This window comes from Hipposideros armiger, unplaced genomic scaffold (genome assembly GCF_001890085.2).
Source record: "Hipposideros armiger isolate ML-2016 unplaced genomic scaffold, ASM189008v1 scaffold_416, whole genome shotgun sequence".
Lineage (NCBI taxonomy): Eukaryota > Metazoa > Chordata > Mammalia > Chiroptera > Hipposideridae > Hipposideros > Hipposideros armiger.
Genome location: NW_017731766.1, coordinates 1,403,200 through 1,423,661, shown reverse-complemented (window position 1 = coordinate 1,423,661; position 20,462 = coordinate 1,403,200). Strand labels below are relative to the sequence as shown.

Genomic DNA, 20,462 nt, shown 5'->3' with positions numbered 1-20,462 from the left:
TCTCTCTCTCTCTCTCTCTCTCTCTCTCTCTCTCTCTCTCTCTCTCTCTCTCTCTCTCTCTCTCTCCTCAATTTTATTTTTCTGGGTCCTCTCTTCCTTTCAAATCAGTAGCTGTTTATCATTCAATGAGGTTCTTTACCCAAGGTTTGTCCGTTTATTTACATTGGCCTCTTACAGAGAACCCTTTTACCTTTGTAAACTTCTGAAAGCAGACAGGACCTGCTTCCTCTGAACCTTTTGAGCCGGTTTTTGGGGTTTTTTAACAAGACACTTCTAAAGACACGAGTTCACTCAGAATGCCCCAGGAACAAATGTCCCCATTCGTTATAGCAGAGAACTTGAGCAACCTGCGTTCTCACCAGCCACCACCTCCTGCCCTGAGGGTCCTACTCCTGTGTTTTCATTTCTTCCATGTCTAGCTGTGGAGCAGTGTCCTGCGGGTGCTCATCCTTCTAGATACAAATTCCATCTGCCCTGTCTTTTGAAGAAAGATCGAAATAGCACAAGGTCTCTGCTAATCAGTCAATAATTATACAGCACACCGAGAATGGCTAACGCTTTGCCAAAGACGTGTCAGACGAATGTTGGGAAACCATTCTAATAATGCCATATTATAATTTTGTCAAAGCACTCCGAATAAAAGATGATTGTTTGCTCACGGTAAATGAATCAGAGGCCTCTCATGGGTATAAGATTAGCAAAGCCTTGCAATTAGCACCCAGGGAGCACAGCCAGCATTTGGACAACTTGCCAGGCACTATATGCAAGCACCTCACATCCATTATCTCCTGTGATCTTTATGACAACCCTGGGGGTGGGGAAGAGGCTTAGTATTAGCCTCTACTTTTACAGATCTTGGAATTGAAGTTCACAGACTGAGAGGCTTATGCAGACTAAACAGCCAGATTCCTATGAAGCACCTACTATGTGCTGGGCCCTCTTTCGGGCACTGCAGATGCAAGCGTGAACAAGACAGGCAAGACCTCCACCTTCATGACGCTTCTAGTCTTGGGGGTGGGGGTAGGGGAGGCAGGGAAGGAGTGGGCGAGGAACAAATAGTAGCTATATAAATGGGCAATATATCAGGTCATTCTAAGTATATAAAAGGAATAAAATGTTGTGTGCTGGAGAGGGGCGGGGTGATGAGGATCACGGAAAAACATGACAGCGTCAGGAGGGAAGGGCTCCTTACGACCACTGGCTGAAATGTGGGTGGCTAGAAGGAGCCAGCCTTGCAGGGATCTGGGGGGGAAGCACTGCAGACAGCAGAATAGTAAGTGCAAGGGGCCCCGATGGAGGGATGTGCTTGGCATGGTTGAGCAGGGAAGATGGCAGCCAGCATGCTGGAGTGAAGAGAGGGAAGAGGAGAAAGATGACAGACGGTGTCAAATAGAAACAGAGCATGAACGTTTGGTACAGTCACATAGGTCAGGATAAAGAGCTGAGATTTCACTAAGTACAATAGACACTGGAGGACTTTGGAAAGGGAGATGATATCATCTGATTTACTTTTTTTTTTAAAGACCTCTGTGGATAAATAGAGAATGGACTGTAGAGTCTCAAGAGTGGAGACAGGGAGGCCACTCAGGAGGCTGTAGCAGGGGTCCAGGGAGAGGAGATGGTGGCTTGAGATTGCATTCTGCTCTTCCGTGGAAAAATCTAGACCATCCAGGAAAACAGTGTGATCTAGGATTTATGGAGAATTCTTCACCTTCCTTCATCTTCAGGCCTTGTCCCATCTCATACTGAACGTGTGCAAAGTATGTGCCACTTATTTTTTTCTTTAAACTTTCCTATTCAAGTGTGATATCCATACAGAAAAGTGCACCAATCATAAGGGTAGGGCCCTACCAATTTCCCCAAAATGAACACATCCCTGTACGCAGCACCCAGAACAAGAAAGGAGAGATTATCCACACCACCCCCAAAGCTCCTCTCCTGGCTTCCAAGTGCGTTGTGCTAGAATGACATTGTGTAAATCATTTGGCTTAGTCTTGCTTCACCCATGACCCCTTCTTCTAAACTGAAAGTCACGTGCCCTCTGCAATCAGAGATTCTCTTATACCGCCAGCCAAGAAGATCTGAGCTTTCTATTCCATGATGTGTATTATGAAAACAACAGGGCCTTCACATTAAAAACTAAAGTATAATATTCAGTATGCTTTTTTCAAACTTGACTTAAATTCTCAACCCAAGATTCTGTTATGCCCCCTCTTAAAAATCGTGTAAGTGCAAATTCTAGAAAGACTGCAAGTGCCCTTTTCCTGGGAGAACAGTCTGGAAATCCAATGGCCCAGACGGGAGGACTAAAATACGTGGGTTTATAGCACAGAACGAAGCCGTGATTTCAATGCTTTATTCGGGAGACAAGACACTGGCAGAGAACTAATATTTACTGAGTACTTCTTAAGGCCCCAGCACTGAGATAGGTGTGTGAGTATGTTACCTTATTTAATCTTCACAATGCTTTGATGATGGTAGCATTCTCTCCATTGTACAAACAAGAAAACCAAGGCTCAGAAAGAAAAAGTAATTGGCTCAAGTTCTCAGGGCTCCTACGTGACAAGAGCTGAGCTCGGAACCAGCGCTGTCTGCCCCCATAGCCCCTGCGCCTTCCCCTGAGCGAAAGCAGCCTCTGTCGTGCTGTTTTCCTTTGATCTGTGCTAAATAAACTGAAAATGTTGGTCTCCACATTTGGCTGTGGCCATAACCCCCATTTCTTCTAATGGTTTTCCCTTTTACATTCTTTTTCAATACACTGACTTTCAAATTAACAGTAAAAACTATTCATAAATAGAAAAGGGCACCTGGTTATAACTTTCTTTCTTTCCAGAAAGCAAGGGCTCGGTAAGCCTGATGCCATTTAATGCTTGCTGTAAATCCTGGAAAGAAATGAATGAGCACAACTGAAATCACCCAAGCCAGAGCCTGGCCACGTAAGGGATGCGGGAGCCACACTGTCACCATGTTATCCATTACTGAGAAAGGAGCCAACAATTAGCAAAGCAATCTAGATTAACCATGTTAACATCTCTGGGGGAGCGAGTCATGGTCTCCAGCTTTCTGGAAGCTTTTCCAAGCTCAAGCTGTCCCTGGGTTCTTTGGCTTTGCGTCATGAAGGGAATTGATTTGATCAGTTACATGGCTGCTGCCTAATTAGTAAGCATGGCCACACTTGCCCATCGGTTTCACAGAGATTAAACTTGGGATCCTGACTGCAGACCAATTTCCGTAGCTGCAAGTTGCTGTTCCTTTCATCCTCAATTCATACCCTGTTCCCCAGGGTTAATCAGAACAGGACTTTAGCCCAGGGCTATAGGCAGGTTTTCACAGTCCAGACAGCTGGGCCTCTGGGGTCCTCTTGTATTACAACGTGGACCATTTCGTGAAAGCTCCTCAGGTTAAGCCCTGCTTTTCTGCACCTTCTTGGTACCACCCTTCACAAAGCACTTTCACCATCACCCTTTCTTTCTTTCTTTCTTTCTTACTTACTTTCTTTCTTTCTTTCTTTCTTTCTTTCTTTCTTTCTTTCTTTCTTTCTTTCTTTCTTTCTTTCTTTATTTATTTATTTTTCTTTTCTTTCTTTCTTTCTTTCTTTTTTTAAGATTTTATTGGGGAATTGGGGAAGAGGAACAGTGTTGGGGAATTGGGGGAAGGGGAACAGCCAAGTTGTTGTCCTTCCATCTTACTTGCAGGGGGCGCAGGCCCCCATCCCATGTGGGAGTCGAGTCGGCAACCTTGTTGTTAGGAGCACATGCTCCCACCAGCTGAGCCACCCTGCCACCTGTTGGTAGCTCAGCGGCAGCTCACCTCAGGTACAGTTCACTGACCCATATGGGAATCAAACCAGTGACCCTGTTACTCAGAGCTCGCGCTCTTAACCAACTGAGCCATGGGGCCGGCCCCACCATCACCCTTTCATTTGAGTTTCCCTGTATCTGAAGAAGGACAGAAGGTACACCTTTCATTTTAGATATGAAAAAAGGAACCTTCACAGAAATGATTACTCAAGGCTACAAAGAGTTTCTCAACTCAGATTAGTCATTCTTTTTTAAAAAAGTAACTTTTGATGGGTTAGTTTTGTCTTATTGCAACAAGTTCTACATGCTCATTGTAGAAAATTTAGAAGCTACACAAAAACAAAAAGATAACAAAAAGGCATTCACCACACATAACCACTGGAATATTTAATGCTTGTTTATTCAGCCATTTTTCTATTGGATGATATGATACATAACATTTTGCAACCTGCTCATCGTCTTTTGATATATTATGAACAATTTCCCAGTCATATTAACTAATTTACTCTTTAATGGTTGAGTCGTATGGATCATTAAACCATTCACTTACATTGGATATTTGGGGTTGTTTCCAATTTTTTGTTATTATAAGTCATGTGGCAACAAAATCCTTACATCTAAATCACAACTAACATTTATTGAGCGGGTATTGTGTCCCAGGCACTGTACTAAATGTTTTACATGTATTATCTAGTTTAACCCTCCTATGGATAAATAATATTAGCTACATTTTACAGACAAGAAAACTGAGGCTTAGATTGGTTAATTAACTTACCCACAGTGACATATCAACTCCAGAGCCAGCACCCTTAACCACTAAGGTAAATTCTTAGAATTGTAATTTCAAGGTAATTAAATGCATGATATTGTAAGGTCTCTGTGTCATATTACTCCAGAAAGTATGTCCCAATTTATACTCCCACCATCAAGGTGTGAGTGCATATTTGCTTAATATCATCACCAACACAGGGTCCTATTAATTTTTATTGTTCATTAGAGAAATGAAGCCCAGGCTTCCGAAAGCTTATTCATACTCTTTAGAGCATGCATGCAACCCAGTTCCTGATAGAAACATTGATTTTCTTTCAATCAATGGTTCTTATTCTTTTTTTGGTTCCTCTTTGGGAACCTGATGGGAGCTATGAAGCAGCTACACGGACAATGCACATATGCACCTCAAATGACCCTTTATTTTTCAGGGGTTCACACACACCAGTCACTACCCCTCTGCTTTGCTGGAGGATTGACACGTCCACAGCACTGAACCTAAAACAGGACTCATCAACCCAGTAAAATGCGGGTTTGACCAGATTGTTCTTTTAAACAGTCCTGTAGCATAAGGAACCAGCTCGGGAGAGGCTGGAAGAATATGCCCAGGCTCTATCATGGTGCATTCGCCATGTGGGAAGGAGGTACCCAGGTCAAGACTCTCTCCTGAGGTCGTGCCGCCCTCCGCCAAACCAGCAGGACCTCAGAGCAGATGGACAGGCCAGCCCCAGCCTGCCTCCCCTTCGCACTTCAGCAGCCTCTCAAGAGCAAGTCTGGGATCCTCCTGCCCGAGGCGTCTCTTCGCATGCTGGTGGTTTTTATTATCTCCCCTTGCAGCTTGCTCCTTTATGATTTGGAAAGCCTCATCCTGGATCAGCCAAGCCTCCACCAACTCTACCCACCCCTCCTGTCAGAAGCACTGGCTTGGGACAGCGGGGGAAGGGAGCATGGGACCCGGGGCCTTGCCTGTCCGTCTGCTGTGAATGCTGCTATGCCAGGCAGATTTTTCTGGGAGCCCTTCTTGGCATGTGCACATGCTACGGGGAGGAATGGGGCCGTTTTTCATAATGATCCATCCAGGCATGGTGACATTTTCAAAATTGGGGGTGGAACATCCGGTCCCGGCCTGCAAGGAAGGAGGCGGACAGAGGAGTTAGCACACTTGAGTGAACTGCCCCCACCTGGTTGGACAGGTCAGAGGCCAGACCGCCAGCAGACACACACAAGGCACGCAGGCAGCTCCTCTGGCTGGAACCTGAGTGGCCTTGCCTTGCAGCCCACCCGGGACACCCTGTCGGGTCTCATTTTGCATAAGGCTACCACATCCTTTGCAGAAGTAAGGGGAGGAGGGGTGATGGGAAAGGGGGCTGTCCTGTCCTTTTGTTGCCTGGCTTAAATCTATCTTTTGATCTCTGTTTATCTCCATCCTGTGAATATTTACCCTTTGCCCTCTCCTCTCGCTTTTGTTCTTGACATTGCCCATCCACAGATGAGGGAAGAATTTCTGAGTTAAACATTCCTTCCCCTCTCTCTTGCTTGCATGCCCCAGACTCACTTTCATGAGGCCAGGAGACAGCAGAAGGATGACTTTTCCATTCTAAATAATTACAGTTCCTCCCGGAGTTGGCTGCGAAGATGAGTCATTTGAAAACTATAGTCACACCCAAGCCTGGCTCTACTTTTCCCCCCCGCACCCTGGAGTCCCCTGTGGAACCTGCTCCACTTTTTCAAATGTCCTTTTAGTCCTTGGTTTCTTGGTGGCCTGCCACTCAGGTCAAAACAGCAGAAGATAGGAGAGCAGGAACTTGGAAGTTGTAATAAGACTTAATAGCTCTGTGACTCTGAGCAAATTGCTTCTCTCCTAAGCCCCCATTTCAACGTCTGTCAGATGGGGACAGTAACTGTACCATCCACACAGAATTGTTTTGGGTCCCGAGTGAGACCGTGCATGGTACAGGGTAGGTACAGCGCTCGCCACCTATAAGCTCGCCATAGATGGCAACTGTGATTGCTGTTATTGCTGCCGTTATTCCAGTCAGATCACTATCATCTTCCATATTTTCTTTGAAAACACCATAAAGACGGAGTCCATATCTAACTAATTGTGAGCATCCGCACACCTTTTCTACCGTCTGTGTGATCAGGACACAGTGCAGGAAGTCAAGCCTCCTCTCTCAAGAACTAAGTAACCGTAAGTTACCAGCTTTCTGAACCACACTTGCCCCATTGCCACGGCACCCTCACCCACCAAGGGGATGGGGTGCTATGCTCTGCCCTTCCAGCTCCTGTCTCCTCAAAATGCCTGAAGATGGAACCATTTTTACAGGGAAGTTCTCTGCCAGTAGCAAAGTCAAATAACCCTTCCTTCCTAACCTGTCTCCCATGCACATCTCTCCATCCCTACGTGGAACCAGCCCCTCCTGGGTTTCTTCTAGGCAGCTGCACACCGAATGTTCCAGGAAAATAACAGATCTTCAGTCTGCGGGGGTCGGCACTGGGACAGCAGAAACATCTGTTGCTCGGGGGTCAGGCCTAGAACTGAATCCTGTTTCCTTAATGGCTCTAAGCCACAGTTTTTTCACCCTTAAAATGGGCATAATAATTGTATTCACCCCATAGGTTTTTGAGGACTGACTAAAATCATCGTTGAAATCTCCTTACTCCCCCAGTCAAGGTTCATCTCCTGGGTTAAATGCTCAGACCGTTCCAGGTACCGGCTGAGAGCAAGAATCTAAAAAACCTACATCAAACTGAGAATGGAGCATTGGAAGCAGGTGGAGAAAATTGTATTTTCTGAAAATCTAGATTTTCTTTGGGAAAACATCTTAATTAGAGCTGAAGATAGGAAGGGAAAACCCATCAGTCCCCATCACCACTCCCCATCTCTCTCCTCCCTACTGCCCTCACCAAGGCTGATGCCAAAGCTACCAGAGAGAGAACAGAGATGTTCGCCTTAAAAACACAACGACATGGGCCGGCCGAGTGGCGCGATGGTTAAGAATTGGCTTGGGACGCCAGAGGGCTCCGGTTCGGATCCCACATATGAGGGCTAGTGACACTGCCCTCCACAGCTAAGATGCTGAACAACAGCTCAACCTGGAGCTAGGCTGCTGTGAGTCGCCGGCGATGGCGTGGGCTGCAGTCCCTGTGGCAGTGGGTTGCCATGGGCTACCATATGTAGCCAGCAGCCAGCGTGAGCAGCCAGCAGCTGCAGTGAGCAGCCGTCCAGAAGCCGGCGACTGATCTGCCTTGCCCAGGAAGAGCGCAATGATGGTGCCAGCTTGGGCCAGTGAAGCAACATCCTCCACAACTAGCCTGAAGAACAAAAGGACAGCAACTTGTCTGTTCCCCTTCTCCCAATTCCCCAATAAAAATCTTAAAAAAAAACAAAAAACAATGACAATAAGAATTTGGAGCAATGTGGGAGGAGAGAAGCTGAGAAGGGAGAAGGCAAGGAGTGGGGTGGGAATCTGGCATGAAGTATTGCTCCAAATGCTTGGGGTTGGGGGGAGTTTCCTCTTGTGGGATCATTGCCTCAAGGTGCTACAGGCAAAGCAGGCTGACATGGGCCTAAAGCCCAAAAAGCAGGAATGACCTTAATCCTCCTGTCCCATTCTAGTGACTCCTCAGGACAGCTTCTAAGGATTATGGAAAAGGAACACCCGAGATAATCTCACCTAGCTTTTAAGGGGCGAGGGGACCCCTAGCTGATGTGTGGGCTACACATACATAAACAGCACAGGCAGTCAGGTGGGACACATTTGCCCATGGCCGCAGCGAGCCCAGCCAGCTCTCAGCCCCACAGGCCATTTCCAAGTGGAGCGGTGAATTAGCCTCCAGGCGTGTCCACCTGGAAAGTTTCCTAGTGCGTGAGGAGCTATTAGAAAGGGCAGCAATTTCAGGGTCTTTTTATGGCAAGCCTGTAGACCTGGAACAAGAAGCAGGAGACAGCCCCGCTTTGCTAAAACTTGGAGAGTGGCACGCACGCAGCAGCAAGGACTAATCATTGCCTTATACAATATTCATGATACCAGCCACGTGCCTGGCTCCTGGGGTACAGAAGACAGAAGAGTGCTCTGGTGAGAAGCCAAGACATCCTGGAGTCAGTAGGCTGGCATCTCTCACTCTGTGGTCGAGAGACTCAGGCCTGCAGATGACAAGGAGGGCATGATCCCCAAGCGTGGCCCCCTCAGGGAGGAGTGCGGCCCCAACCAGGCCAGACAAGCAGAAACGAGACGCAGAGCCGTCCAGGGCTCCCAGGCCAACCTGAACCTAGCCAACCCGTTCGCACGTAGGGAAGCGTTTCAATTACCACCAGCCGCAGGACAGAACAGAGGGATGAGTCAGAAAGAGGAAGCAGGGAAGTCAGGGGACAGCTTCTGAGAGAAGGGATGAAAGGCACTGCACGGAGCCCAATGGCCTAAGTGGCCCCATCTCGGCGTTTTACCATCTGATTCCCCAAGGCCAGTACTTGTCTCTGTTCTCTCGTGGAGCTTTTCATCCACAGATACCAGGCCTCTCGGCCAACCAGCAGGCTCATGCATTACCTCAGAAGGAAAGACCAGGTGATGCATGGGTGTGTGCTCTAGGTCTAGGCTCAAAGGCTCTGGCTGCAGGTACATTCGTTCCTTCTCTGTAATTTCTGTTCCACCTCAACAATGGGGTAAATGCAAAGCTTAGAATCTGAGAAGGAGGAGGTCCTAGTCGCTAATGCCCCCTTGTTTCATACGTGAGGAAACTGGGGCCCAGAAATGTGATGACCTGACCTAAAGGTCAGCCAGATACGAGCCTATACTGGTTCTTTCCCCCTGTATTTTCAACTTCTCTCTCTCTCTCTCTCTCTCTCTCTCTCATTACAAATGCAATGATTGTTCATTGCAAAAAAAAATTCAAATACAAAGTGAAAACCTTGCCAAAAAGCCATCCTCCAGAGATAACCACTATGAACAGTTTGGTGTATATTTACCCAGATTTTTTTTTTCTATGAACACACATACGTGCACACAATGTTTTGGGTTTTTTAAAATAAAAATCAGATCATAGTGTGCATTCTCTCCTGAAATTTGCTTTTTTCTACCTAATTCTGTCATGGACATCATTCCATTTAGAATAGCTTGCCATTTTAATAGATGTATGATTTTTTTCATTGCATGAATGCTACATGCTTTATTTCACAATCCCCTGTGTTGGAATTTAGGTTGTTTCCCATTTTGGGGGAACATCACTGCAGTTCGTTGTATTTTATCTTTGCTCCCTTTTATGAATACTTCTGTAGGCTAAATTCCTGGATGTGAGTACTTAGATCAAAAGCTGGGCACATTTTAATTTTATTATATAACACCAATTTTCTACCCAAAATTTACTCCCTTACCCAGAATGTATAAAAATGTCTGTTTTCCCACACCTTTGCCAAATTGAGCATAAGCAATTTTTTTTTCTATTCTCTAGAAATGGCTCCCTCACACCCTAGGCCCCCTGACTTCCCTCATTCCCAGGAACACATCAAGCTCTTTAATGCATAGAGGACTTTGCACATTCTGATCCCTCTGCCTGGATGCCCTCCCATGCAACCGCTCTGCCTGGCCAGGTCCTTCTCAACTCTTCAGCATCACGTCTTTCTCTAGCAAAACTAGGACTGCCCCACACCCGCCCCCACTTCACTTTGGTCATGATTTCTTTCTTTCTTTTTTTTTTTTAACCTTTAAGTTAATAAACATTTATGCTGCCCTTTAATTCTAATATCTGGGTATTCTCAAGTTCTGCTTCTCAGTATCTCAAGCAATTTTTAAAATATCTTCCAAATTAATAGATCTGTAATATTTTGCTGCTTTTTAATTTGCATTATTTATTTTTTAAATGAATTTTATTGGGTTGTCATTAATTCATCAGCTGTCCCTTGTACTTACTTGCATATCCATATGATTTACTTTGTTTTCTATTGAGTCGTTTTTCTCTTCTTGATTTGAAACAGAGCTTTGTGTATTAGAAATAGTATTCCTTTTACTGACATTTGAATTATCCAATTCTTCTTTTAACCTTCTTTTTGAAGTTTGCAACCTTTTAGAAATGCCTGGGCAAGCTCATCAATACTTTTCTTTACAGATCCTGAACTTTGGTCATCCCTTTTGAAAAGGTCTTTTCATTTCAAACTTATAAAAAAATTCACTTGTATCTTCTAATATTTTAATAATTTTTATATTTAAAAGCTTAGGTCCATCTGGGTTTATTTGGATGTAAAAAATAAAATAGGGCTCCTGCTTTATTTGTTTTAAAGTGACAGACTGTTGTCCCAACACTGCTTATACAATCATCTCTTCTTTTTTTTCCCATGAACATTGAAATGGCATATAAAATTCTCATAGATATATGGTTCTCTTTATAAACTATATAATTTCATTGATCTATCTGCTTTTTCTTGCACTTTCTGCTCTAGTATTTTTTCAATTATGTGATTTTATGGTACGTTTTAATATCTGTAGGGGTGGGTTGAGCCATCTTCCCAATACCACCCACCATTCGTCTTATTTATTTTAATTGACCTGGCTATCTTTTCATAGTTATTCTTTTGTATTCCATATATTTAATTTTGGATCATTTAGATTCCTCCCTCAAAGAAAAATACACCTCCTGTTGGTATTTTCATGAGGTTGTCTTGAATTTACAGACTACCTGGGGAGAACTGAAGTTATCTTAGATAGAGGCTTCCTGTACTACAGCAAGCGGTGTCTCTCCATTTATACGTGTCTTCTTTTTACTCCCCTTTATCAAGTTTTATAGTCTCCTTCACATAGGTCCCACCAATGCTCAGTTTCTCAAAGTGTTCCACAGGGAAATTGCTATTTTCACTAAGATCAAAGAAAGCATGGGACACACTCAGTTTGCATCAGAGATGGACCCTTAATTGCTGTGAATGCCACCACTCCATCCCATCTGCTCTTAACTCTGGGCCTAAACCAGGAGGTAGCTTCCCTTCTGGAAGATGGAATGGCTCAGACAATTAATCATTGGGTAATTGATGGCACTGACCATATGCTCAGCCCCGTGCTAGGAATATAAGGACACAGGTCCCATCTTTGAGGAGTTTTGGTGCTGCCTGCCTAAAGAGTCAAGTGTCACATCCTTTAATAACCTTCCATGTTAACCCATGTGCTATGGACTCTGTGTTGATGGGAACTAAAATAGAAGAGGTCTGGAGCAGTCAGGAAAGGTTTTAGGAAGGAGGCGGAAACCGAGTTGGGCATTGTCCTGTGGTTACCATTTAAATAATTAAGAAGAAGAAGGAAGCAAAGTACAAGCAAGGGATCATGTCACAACCGTTTATCAGCACCTGCTGTGAACCTGATACTGGGCTCAGCACATGAAGAGGAAGTTATGTGCTCAACAAATATTTTTACACATTCACTATAAACCAAGGTCTGCTGCGTTAGGTGCTAGAGAAACCAAGATGAGTAAGATCTACCCTGGCCTCAAGGAGCTTGTAAACAAGGAAAACAGACTCTTAAATAAATAAGTCCAACAGCTGTTATGATAGAAATCTGTAGAGAGAATAGCAAAGACCCTTAACCTGCACCTCATGGGTACCCATGGATGGGATTCAGTGAACCTTTGAGTTCTAAAATTATATGCTACATTATTTGCATAACCAGCATTGTTAGGTTAAGAACTACTGGGGTAGAGTGACACGGAATTCTTGGCTTCTAGATACTTGTGTTTTAAAGGCCAGATAAAATATATGCAAAGACACCATTACAAATAGCAAGTAAACAATTCTAGCCTTCCTCCAGCCCAGCAGTGTTCTAACGGTTCCGAGGCAATATTTTCTGTTGTGGAAACTGGCCAGCTTGGGACCAGGCAGATTCAGGTTTGAATCCCAGCTCTACTACTTAATAGCTGGGTGACACTGGGTGAGTTCCGCACATTCAGAGACTTGATTTCCACATCTGTAAATTGAGAATTGAGAATACAGAACCCACCCATCCCTCTTGCCTATTCTGAGGGTGAAATTAAGTGAGCTGTGTGGGTCACCTGGGTCTCGGCACATCTTCACAGCCTGGTCATTCCTCCTCCTGTTTTCCCACTCGAGAGGAAGCATACTCGTGGGCTGTGGTCATGAGAAGGGGGAATTTGAGCCAGGTTTGGAAAGGGCGGAGAGGAGGAAAGGAGAGGAAAGGGCTTGTCACACCAGGGGGCAGTGTGAGTAAAGGGGAAGGAGCCAGAAACATCGGCTAATGTGGTGAAGAATCAGTCCATTGCAGCCAAGCTGAGCCTGTCTTCAATTCCAGCCTATGCACTTTGAACTTTATCCTATAAACTGTAGGAGCTGCCGGAGGGTTTGGGGCAAGGAGGTCAATTCCGTGGTGAGGTGGGTCTCAGCTCAGCCTTTGCTCATCCATGAATCCCAAGATAGCCATAAAAACAACTTTGAAAATAAAACTGAAGTGTGGGCTAAAGCTGTGCTTCTCACCTTGGGATCTTGTTAAACAGCAGATTCTCTGGATCGCTGAGATTCTGCATGTCTAATAAGTACCCAGGTGGTATCCATGCTGTTTCTCCAGGAACCTTGCTTTGAGCAGCCAGGGGCTAATGTATTTCAGTTTTATTATTTTTATCACTATTATTATTCATGTAACACTTGTTGACGGAGGGCCTGTCACGTGTCAAGGCACCGTGGTAGGCCCTGGGGAGGGAGAGACGAATCAGGCATGAACTCTCTTTTCTAGAAGCTCACAGTCTAATCAGGGGACATGAGGCATAGCCCTAAGCAACTGTAATTCAAGGTACAACGTGATAAATGCCATATTTTAGGCTCAGATAAAGTGCTTTGACAATTCAGCAGGGAGAGAGGTTGTTCCCAGTTGAGGGAGAAATTGCCTGGTGCTGAAGGAAAGAAATAGAAGCTTCTTTTTCTTAATATTAAGCACTGAGTAAGAACCCAGACTTCCGAGCTGGATTTTTAATCCTAGCTCTACCACTTACTAGACATGTGACTTTTTTCATCTCTTAAACCTCAGTTTCCTCATCTGTGAAATGAGACACAAAGAGCAAGGCTGCTGGAAGGATTGTGTGAGCAAAGACCTGTAAACTCAGAGCCTAATAACTGGGTCCTAGTTCATTATAAATGGTGGCTCTGGTGATTATTATGGTGATTGTTATTTTTTCAGCATTTGCTTTAAAACCTCACATGGGACTGTTGGCCCCAAAGATATTGTATTTGTTGGATAATTTTATGATCTCATTCCAGAGTTAAGTGGCAAATTGAAATGGAAAAACCTCGAAGGGGGTTTCCATATCCAAAGAAATCTCCCTTACAAAGCTGGTGCTGAAAGAGTCGGCAACTGTTTTAATTTTTTTGAGTTTTATTGGGCCAAACTGCTTCAGCTGGGGAGACTGGGCTTGGCTGTGAGTAGAGCCAAATTCTCCTAAGAAAAGCCACATTGGAAAGGAGTTCCACGATATTTACAAGCTGATCAAAAGTCTTACCACCCACTGGCTCCCCTGAAGTCACCAGCTTGTCTGATGCTGACTGTGAAATAAGTTAAATCCAGTTTATAATCCTAGAGTCCCAGAATGTCAGGGTCCAGAGGGATGTTACAAACCACCCAGCCCTGGGTGGGCCAGGTCAATGATGCATTGGGTCCTTAGGACTCGTGACAGTCTCCAAGGCCTCCCGTTGGTCATTCCTCCACTCAGTATTTACTAAAGGTCTATGGATGTAGAAATACATCCATAATTAAAATAATTAAAAGGGCCCCCTTTCTGCTCCACAGTGAGGGGGATAAGGGGCAGGGGACCCACGGGGATGTCAGGAACTAACAGGAGGCTGCTGGCTTAACAACAGGAGGTCTCATTTCGGGCCCTCTCTGCCTTCCCTGGGCAGGACCTGGGCCTATCTTTCTGCTTCAGCCTTGACACTGGGGATAAGCCACCATGTCCATCGAGCTGTTACGGGGATTCCATGAAACAGAACATCAGAAAGTTGGCTGACACATAACAAGGACCCAATAAACATGGAATCTTGTGGTTTCTTTTTTTATTTTTCAAATAATATTCAGTGGATTTTTCCCAATTATAAAAGTAATTCATGTTTATGGAGAACATGTTGGAAAACACCGAAAACCACAGAGAAGGGAAATTCACCCATAATTTCAGCACCCAAGGATAAACAGTGTTGTTTCTTGCCCTATATGCCCTTCCAGTCCTTTATACACATCAGCATACATATGGTGTGTCCCTACGAGCAGTATGGGTAGTGAGTGATTAAGACCCTCTGTTAGAGGGTGCCATGGACTACAGTGTGCAATGGCGCCTCCTAGGGCTGTGCAGGGCACAGGCATGCCAGGCTGCCTTGGGAACAGTGATGGTTGAAGGATGGTGAAGCATTGAGCCCGGTGACTGGCACAGAGTACGCTTGTTAAATGGTGGCTACTATTCCGAAACACACATGCCCCGATGGTTTTAAAGCGTGGAGGTTCACAGAGGATTGAGACCTTGCATTCACTGTTCAGATTTGTTGAATGGCACCTTAAGGATGACCAGCTGAGACCAAGTCCAGCCAAGAAATTCTTCTCCCTTTGAGGACCCTGCTCTGCCTTAGCTTTGATCCTTGCAATTCACAATCCCTCTAAATCTCCTTAGGGCGGGCAAGGCCCAAGTGATGGAGTAGGCTCACTGCACCATCTGCTTGCCTCTTTATCCCTCCCCACCCTCCCCCAAGCTCCACCTCCTATTCACCCCACTCAGCTGTCCAAGCCCTTTCAGGAGTACAGTCTCATTTGACCTGCTTAAAAAGCCTCAGTGAGAGGCTATGAGTGGTATCAGAATGGAGCCATGGGACCTCCTTCCCGCCAGTGGTTTCCGGTCTATGTTTATACTGAGGCTCACATTCACTACAGAGCTGAGTGTGTGCAAGGTAGCCTGAAAGGACGGCTGGAGGTGGCACAGGAATCTTTGAGTCGCGTGTTCAGTCAATCCCTCGGTCATTGAACAAATATTTATTTAGTCCCTATTGTGCCAGGGACTGGGTTCTCCAGTGAGACAGTTGGTCCCTGTTCACTTGTCTTTCAATCCAATCCTTTAGGCTCCTCAGAGAGGAATTCCTTTCAGATTAGAGCCGGCTGGTCTTCCACACCTGTCAACCCCGGCTAATCTCCCTTTTTGAAAAAGACAGCAGGCCCCAGGCCCACCACTGTCTGGAGCGACCCAGAGTACTAACATCGTTTTGTTTCCGTCACATTTTTCCCTACCATGACACTATTTATATAGCAAATAGTACAGGTTGTAAAATAGTGATAAAAAGCTTCCTTAAAATTTTTTATATTTTTTTTTTAGTTTAGATACGAAAAATGAGTTGATTTCAAGAAAGGCATTCAAAACTTGTGGTCCAGATGGTACAGTGACTGATGCTTAGAAAGCCCTGGATTGGAGATGGGTGAGGCTTAACTGTTGGAGGGTTGCTGATCCCTTCAAGCCCGTGATGACAGCTATGGGTTCTCCCCCAGAAAAATGCGCGAACGTCGTATACAATTTCAGCTGGTTCAAGAACCACCGAAGTCTATCCACGGGCCTGTATGGAAAAGGGCAGTGAGGTGACAGTCCCGACACCTGGCCAGCACAGATCTCATCCTTGTCACCACCTTCCTCACTTTTGTAGGTGGGGCTGCCAGTAACAGCAGCACCGGCAGTAGTAAGAGTAGTTGTTAATTGAAGCAGTAAGAATAGCTGCCCATGAGTGCTTTTAACGTGCCAGACACTTACCAAGCCTAAGCTCATCTACGCAGTAAAGAACTCTCAGCATCCCCATTTTCCAGGAAACTGAGCCTCGCCCAGCTCAGGTGGCTTCTCCACGGCCACACAGATGGGAAGCCAAGGTCAGCATTTGAACACAGTCTGCCTACCTGTGATATCTGAACAGGTCCTTAACCCCTAACCCCCACTGTCTCAATAAAGGTTTGTAGAATCAAGTGAAGGACAACTTGAACAGGTTCTGGTGGTCCTTTTGCCATTCACCAGCTGAGTAACCTTGAGCAGGTCACCCACCCTCGAGGCCCTGCCCTTTCCCAGTCCCCGGCAAGCCATAATTCTAAAATGCAGGCCAGGGAGCGTCAGACCATTTCACATGCAAGAGACGTGGCACCAGGCTCAGGACATGCACAGTGAGTCAGTGGCCATGTCACAGAGTGCAGCACAGCCCTGACTTCCAACAGAGGGCAGGCTTCAAGAAACACTCGTTTCCTGTTGATATTTGCTCCCCTATCCTAGCAGCTGCCTTGGTCCCCAAAGGTCTGTTTGGGTGCCCAGGGTAAAAGATCCCTGTCCCCAATCCTCCTTCATCCCAAAGAGACTCCACACCTTCCGTAATCGATCACGGCTTCTTGGCTCCCACCAGGGCAAGGCTGGCGGCCTGGCAAATGGGGTCCCTAATCCCAGTAGTTACTGTGCTGCTGGGGGGGAGAGGCAGGAGGAAAGGGGCGGAAATATGCGTGGAATCCCAGGCGCCCTGCCTTCCACTCCCAGACCCACACTGCCCCTGTGTGGCGGGACTAGAGAAGCTGGCACACCCCAGTAGGCAGGGCTGGGCTTCCATCACAGGCTTCACAGAGACTGAATTCTGAGGCTGGAGAGGACCCGGATCAAACCACTCTCCTAAAGGAGGGAAACTGAGGCCAGAGAGGGAAAGCAACTTACCCAAAATGATACAATAAGTCCCCAAACATAGGTCCCACACATAGGTTTCCTGGAATTAGCTCTCCAGCCCAATCAGTGATTTAGAGAAATAATAATTATTTGGTTAGTTAGTGTTAATGCGGAGTTGATGTGGGTGGTGGGCACTGGGTACTCACACACAGTCGGCAGGACGGTAAGCTGCTGCCGCCACTTCAGAAGGCAATTTGGCTTACTGTCAGCACTTGAATGTGGAACTGACCTGGTGATTTCTCAATTTATCCTACAGAAACACTCAAACATGCAAACAGCAAAATGCATGAGGCTTTTCATTAGTGCAGTTTGTAACAACCCCAGATTGGAAATCACCTATGAGTGCTTGACTATCATTAGGAAAGGGTTAAGAAAACTACTACTTATCTGGACAGTAGGGTGTAATGCAGCTGGGCAGATTGGGTAGAGTGGTATAGCACCATATGTCCTGAAATCCTTTATCTGCCTAAAAGCAGAGCCTCCCAAAAGAACTCAAGAGAACCCAATTGTCATAACTTCTCTCCCTGGGAACAACCAGGAGAGATTGACTCTTGGAGATGAGAAGTCTCCACAATCCCCCGAACAGACATTGTCATAAAAACTCTATCTCCCTTGTTAAGAGCTCGCTCAAGAGTTTGAGCTCTAAGCAACAGCAGTTCGATGCCCGGACCAAGCTGAACTGCCACTGAGCTGCCAACAGGTGGCAGGATGGCTCAGCTAACAACAACAAAAAAACTCTTATCTCCCATCTATGCCCCATTTAATTTTCCAAAAATTCACTTGTTTTCCCATAAGTGTCTTTCTCTCCCTCTCCTGCCCTTCTTAAGATGGAATATAAGCCCCAAATTCTAACAGTCCCTTTTAGTCACATTTTTCTGTGAACCCCCCTTTTCCCCCCAATGTATGCACCTGGATAAAAATCTGTCTTTTCTCTTGCTAAAAAAAAAAAATTACATTTTCAGGCACGTCACATAACCTCTCCAAGTTTCAGTTGCCTTGCATTTAAAATGGAAATTGCTTTTAATTTACTATTACCATAAAATGTTTTGGGACCTCAAATTCAAAGGGATGAGTTAATCATGTTTCTCGATTCCTAATACCTCATCATCGAGGTCTGTGCCAGGTCTCTCTCTCTTATTTTATTGATTTACTTCCTTTTACTCGCAATCCCCATTCTCATTTCCCTCTGCCTCCACCTTTAGGCAACCGTTTGTGTTTAATATGTATTTTTTAATTTGAAAGTGTCTTTGCAGAATGGGTGTGGTTGTTTGGTGTGTTGTTTGAATAGTTAATGTTGTACATCTCATTGTTTCCTACTTTGTTTTCACAATGAAAGCTGTATCGAAAGCCTATCCGTATAGCTACATGGTTTTGTCATGTAGGGCCTCTGGCCGGTGCACCATATTCTCCATGCTATGCATCTACCCATCTCTATGGTTCCATAATTGCTAGTGAGGGACACCCATGTCTCCAGCTCCATGTCACCTCAAACAACACTGCCCTGAGCATGTTCATACATGTCCCTATACGTACTGATGTGAAAGTTCTTTGAGATCTATGCCAAGGAGCAGAATTGCTAGGTTGGGAGGTGTGTGTATACTTAATGGGACCAAATGGTGTCAGGGTCTTCTCCAGTAGATTTTCACAGCCTGTGTCCCACCAGCCATGTAAAAGCCTCCCTTTGTCCCCACTTGGGGACATGTAGCCCTGCCTACACTTGGCACTGTCCAACTTCCTGATTTTTGCCAGCCCGACAGGTATAAATTATATCTCTTAGTGGTTTTCATTTTAACTGATTTGACTGCCTAATATTTTGAGCATCTTGTCATGGGCTCATTAGCCCTCAGGTTTGCTGTTTTGTAAATTGCCTGTTCATTTTCTTTGCCCACCTTTCTGCTGGGAATGCTGTCTTTTTCTTGTTGATTTGCAGGAGTCCTTACATATTCTAAATATATCAATCCCTCGACTATCTGAGGCATTGTAAATATCGTCTCCCACCCTTGTCTTGTAGTTTATCTTTTTGAAGTGTTAAGTCATTTTTCTTCACCTCAGATCAAAAAGATCATCCGTTACATTTGTCTTCTTTTGCCTTGAAAGTTTTACCTTTCGCATTTCGATTTTGTAATACATCTCATATTTGCCACGGAGATAAATCAGCGTCTACTTCACGGCATTTTGTGACGTTTAAAATAATACACATAAAGCGCCAGCACAGTGCCTCCGACCCAAAACAGGTGTGCAATCGTGGGTGACTATTATGATCATTTGGGTAGAAAGCGGTTAGCGCTGCTCTACGAAATCTAGAGATATAGGAGCTTAGGTGCCGTTTAGCTAGAGCTGGAAAGCTTTCCTGGGCTAAGGGAAGTTATAGAGGTTGGCCCTAAACGTGAATGTAAGATTTATTCATTCCGAGACAGAAAGGCGAGCACTCCGGGCAGAGGAAGGGGCCTGGCAGTTTAGGCCCAGAGGAGAGGGTCTGACTACTAACGAACTGCTGTCTTGTTTTTCTGCCCGTGCCCGCCCCACCCCTTCCCCCTGCAGGCTCCCTGTTCTCCACCCTGAAGCCCCCCGACACCGTGTTCAAGGTGGTGTTCTGGCTGGGCTACTTCAACAGCTGCCTCAACCCCATCATCTACCCGTGCTCCAGCAAGGAGTTCAAGCGCGCCTTCGTGCGCATCCTCGGGTGCCAGTGCCGCGCCCGGCGCCGTCGCCGCCGCCGCCGGCGGCGCCTGGGCGGCTGTGCCTACACCTACCGGCCGTGGACGCGCGGCGGCTCGCTGGAGCGCTCGCAGTCGCGCAAGGACTCGCTGGACGACAGCGGCAGCTGCCTGAGCGGCAGCCAGCGGACCCTGCCCTCGGCCTCGCCGAGCCCCGGCTACCTGGGCCGCGGCGCGCAGCCGCCCGTCGAGCTGTGCGCCTTCCCGGAGTGGAAGGCGCCCGGGGCCCTGCTGAGCCTGCCTGAGCCCCCCGGCCGCCGGGGCCGCCAAGACTCGGGCCCGCTCTTCACCTTCAAGCTCCTGGCGGAGCCCGAGAGCCCCGGGACAGATGGGGGCTCCAGCAGTGGGGGCTGCGAGGCCGCGGCCGACGTGGCCAACGGGCAGCCGGGCTTCAAAACCAACATGCCCCTGGCGCCCGGGCCGTTGTAAGGCCCCAGCGCACAGCTTCCTTTCCCTGGGGAGGAAACCACCGTGGGGGGAGGGG

At 46.2% G+C, this 20,462-nt stretch overlaps 1 protein-coding gene across 1 annotated transcript in view; it reads left to right on the top strand.

Annotated features, from left to right (window-relative positions):
* Positions 1 to 20,462, top strand: part of ADRA1B (adrenoceptor alpha 1B) — a 43,552-nt gene extending 23,090 nt beyond the window's left edge. The window contains exon 2 of the mRNA XM_019664073.1: positions 19,803 to 20,462. Coding sequence (XP_019519618.1) covers positions 19,803 to 20,407 — 605 coding nt within the window. The 3' untranslated portion in view covers positions 20,408 to 20,462. The remainder of the gene's footprint in view (positions 1 to 19,802) is intronic.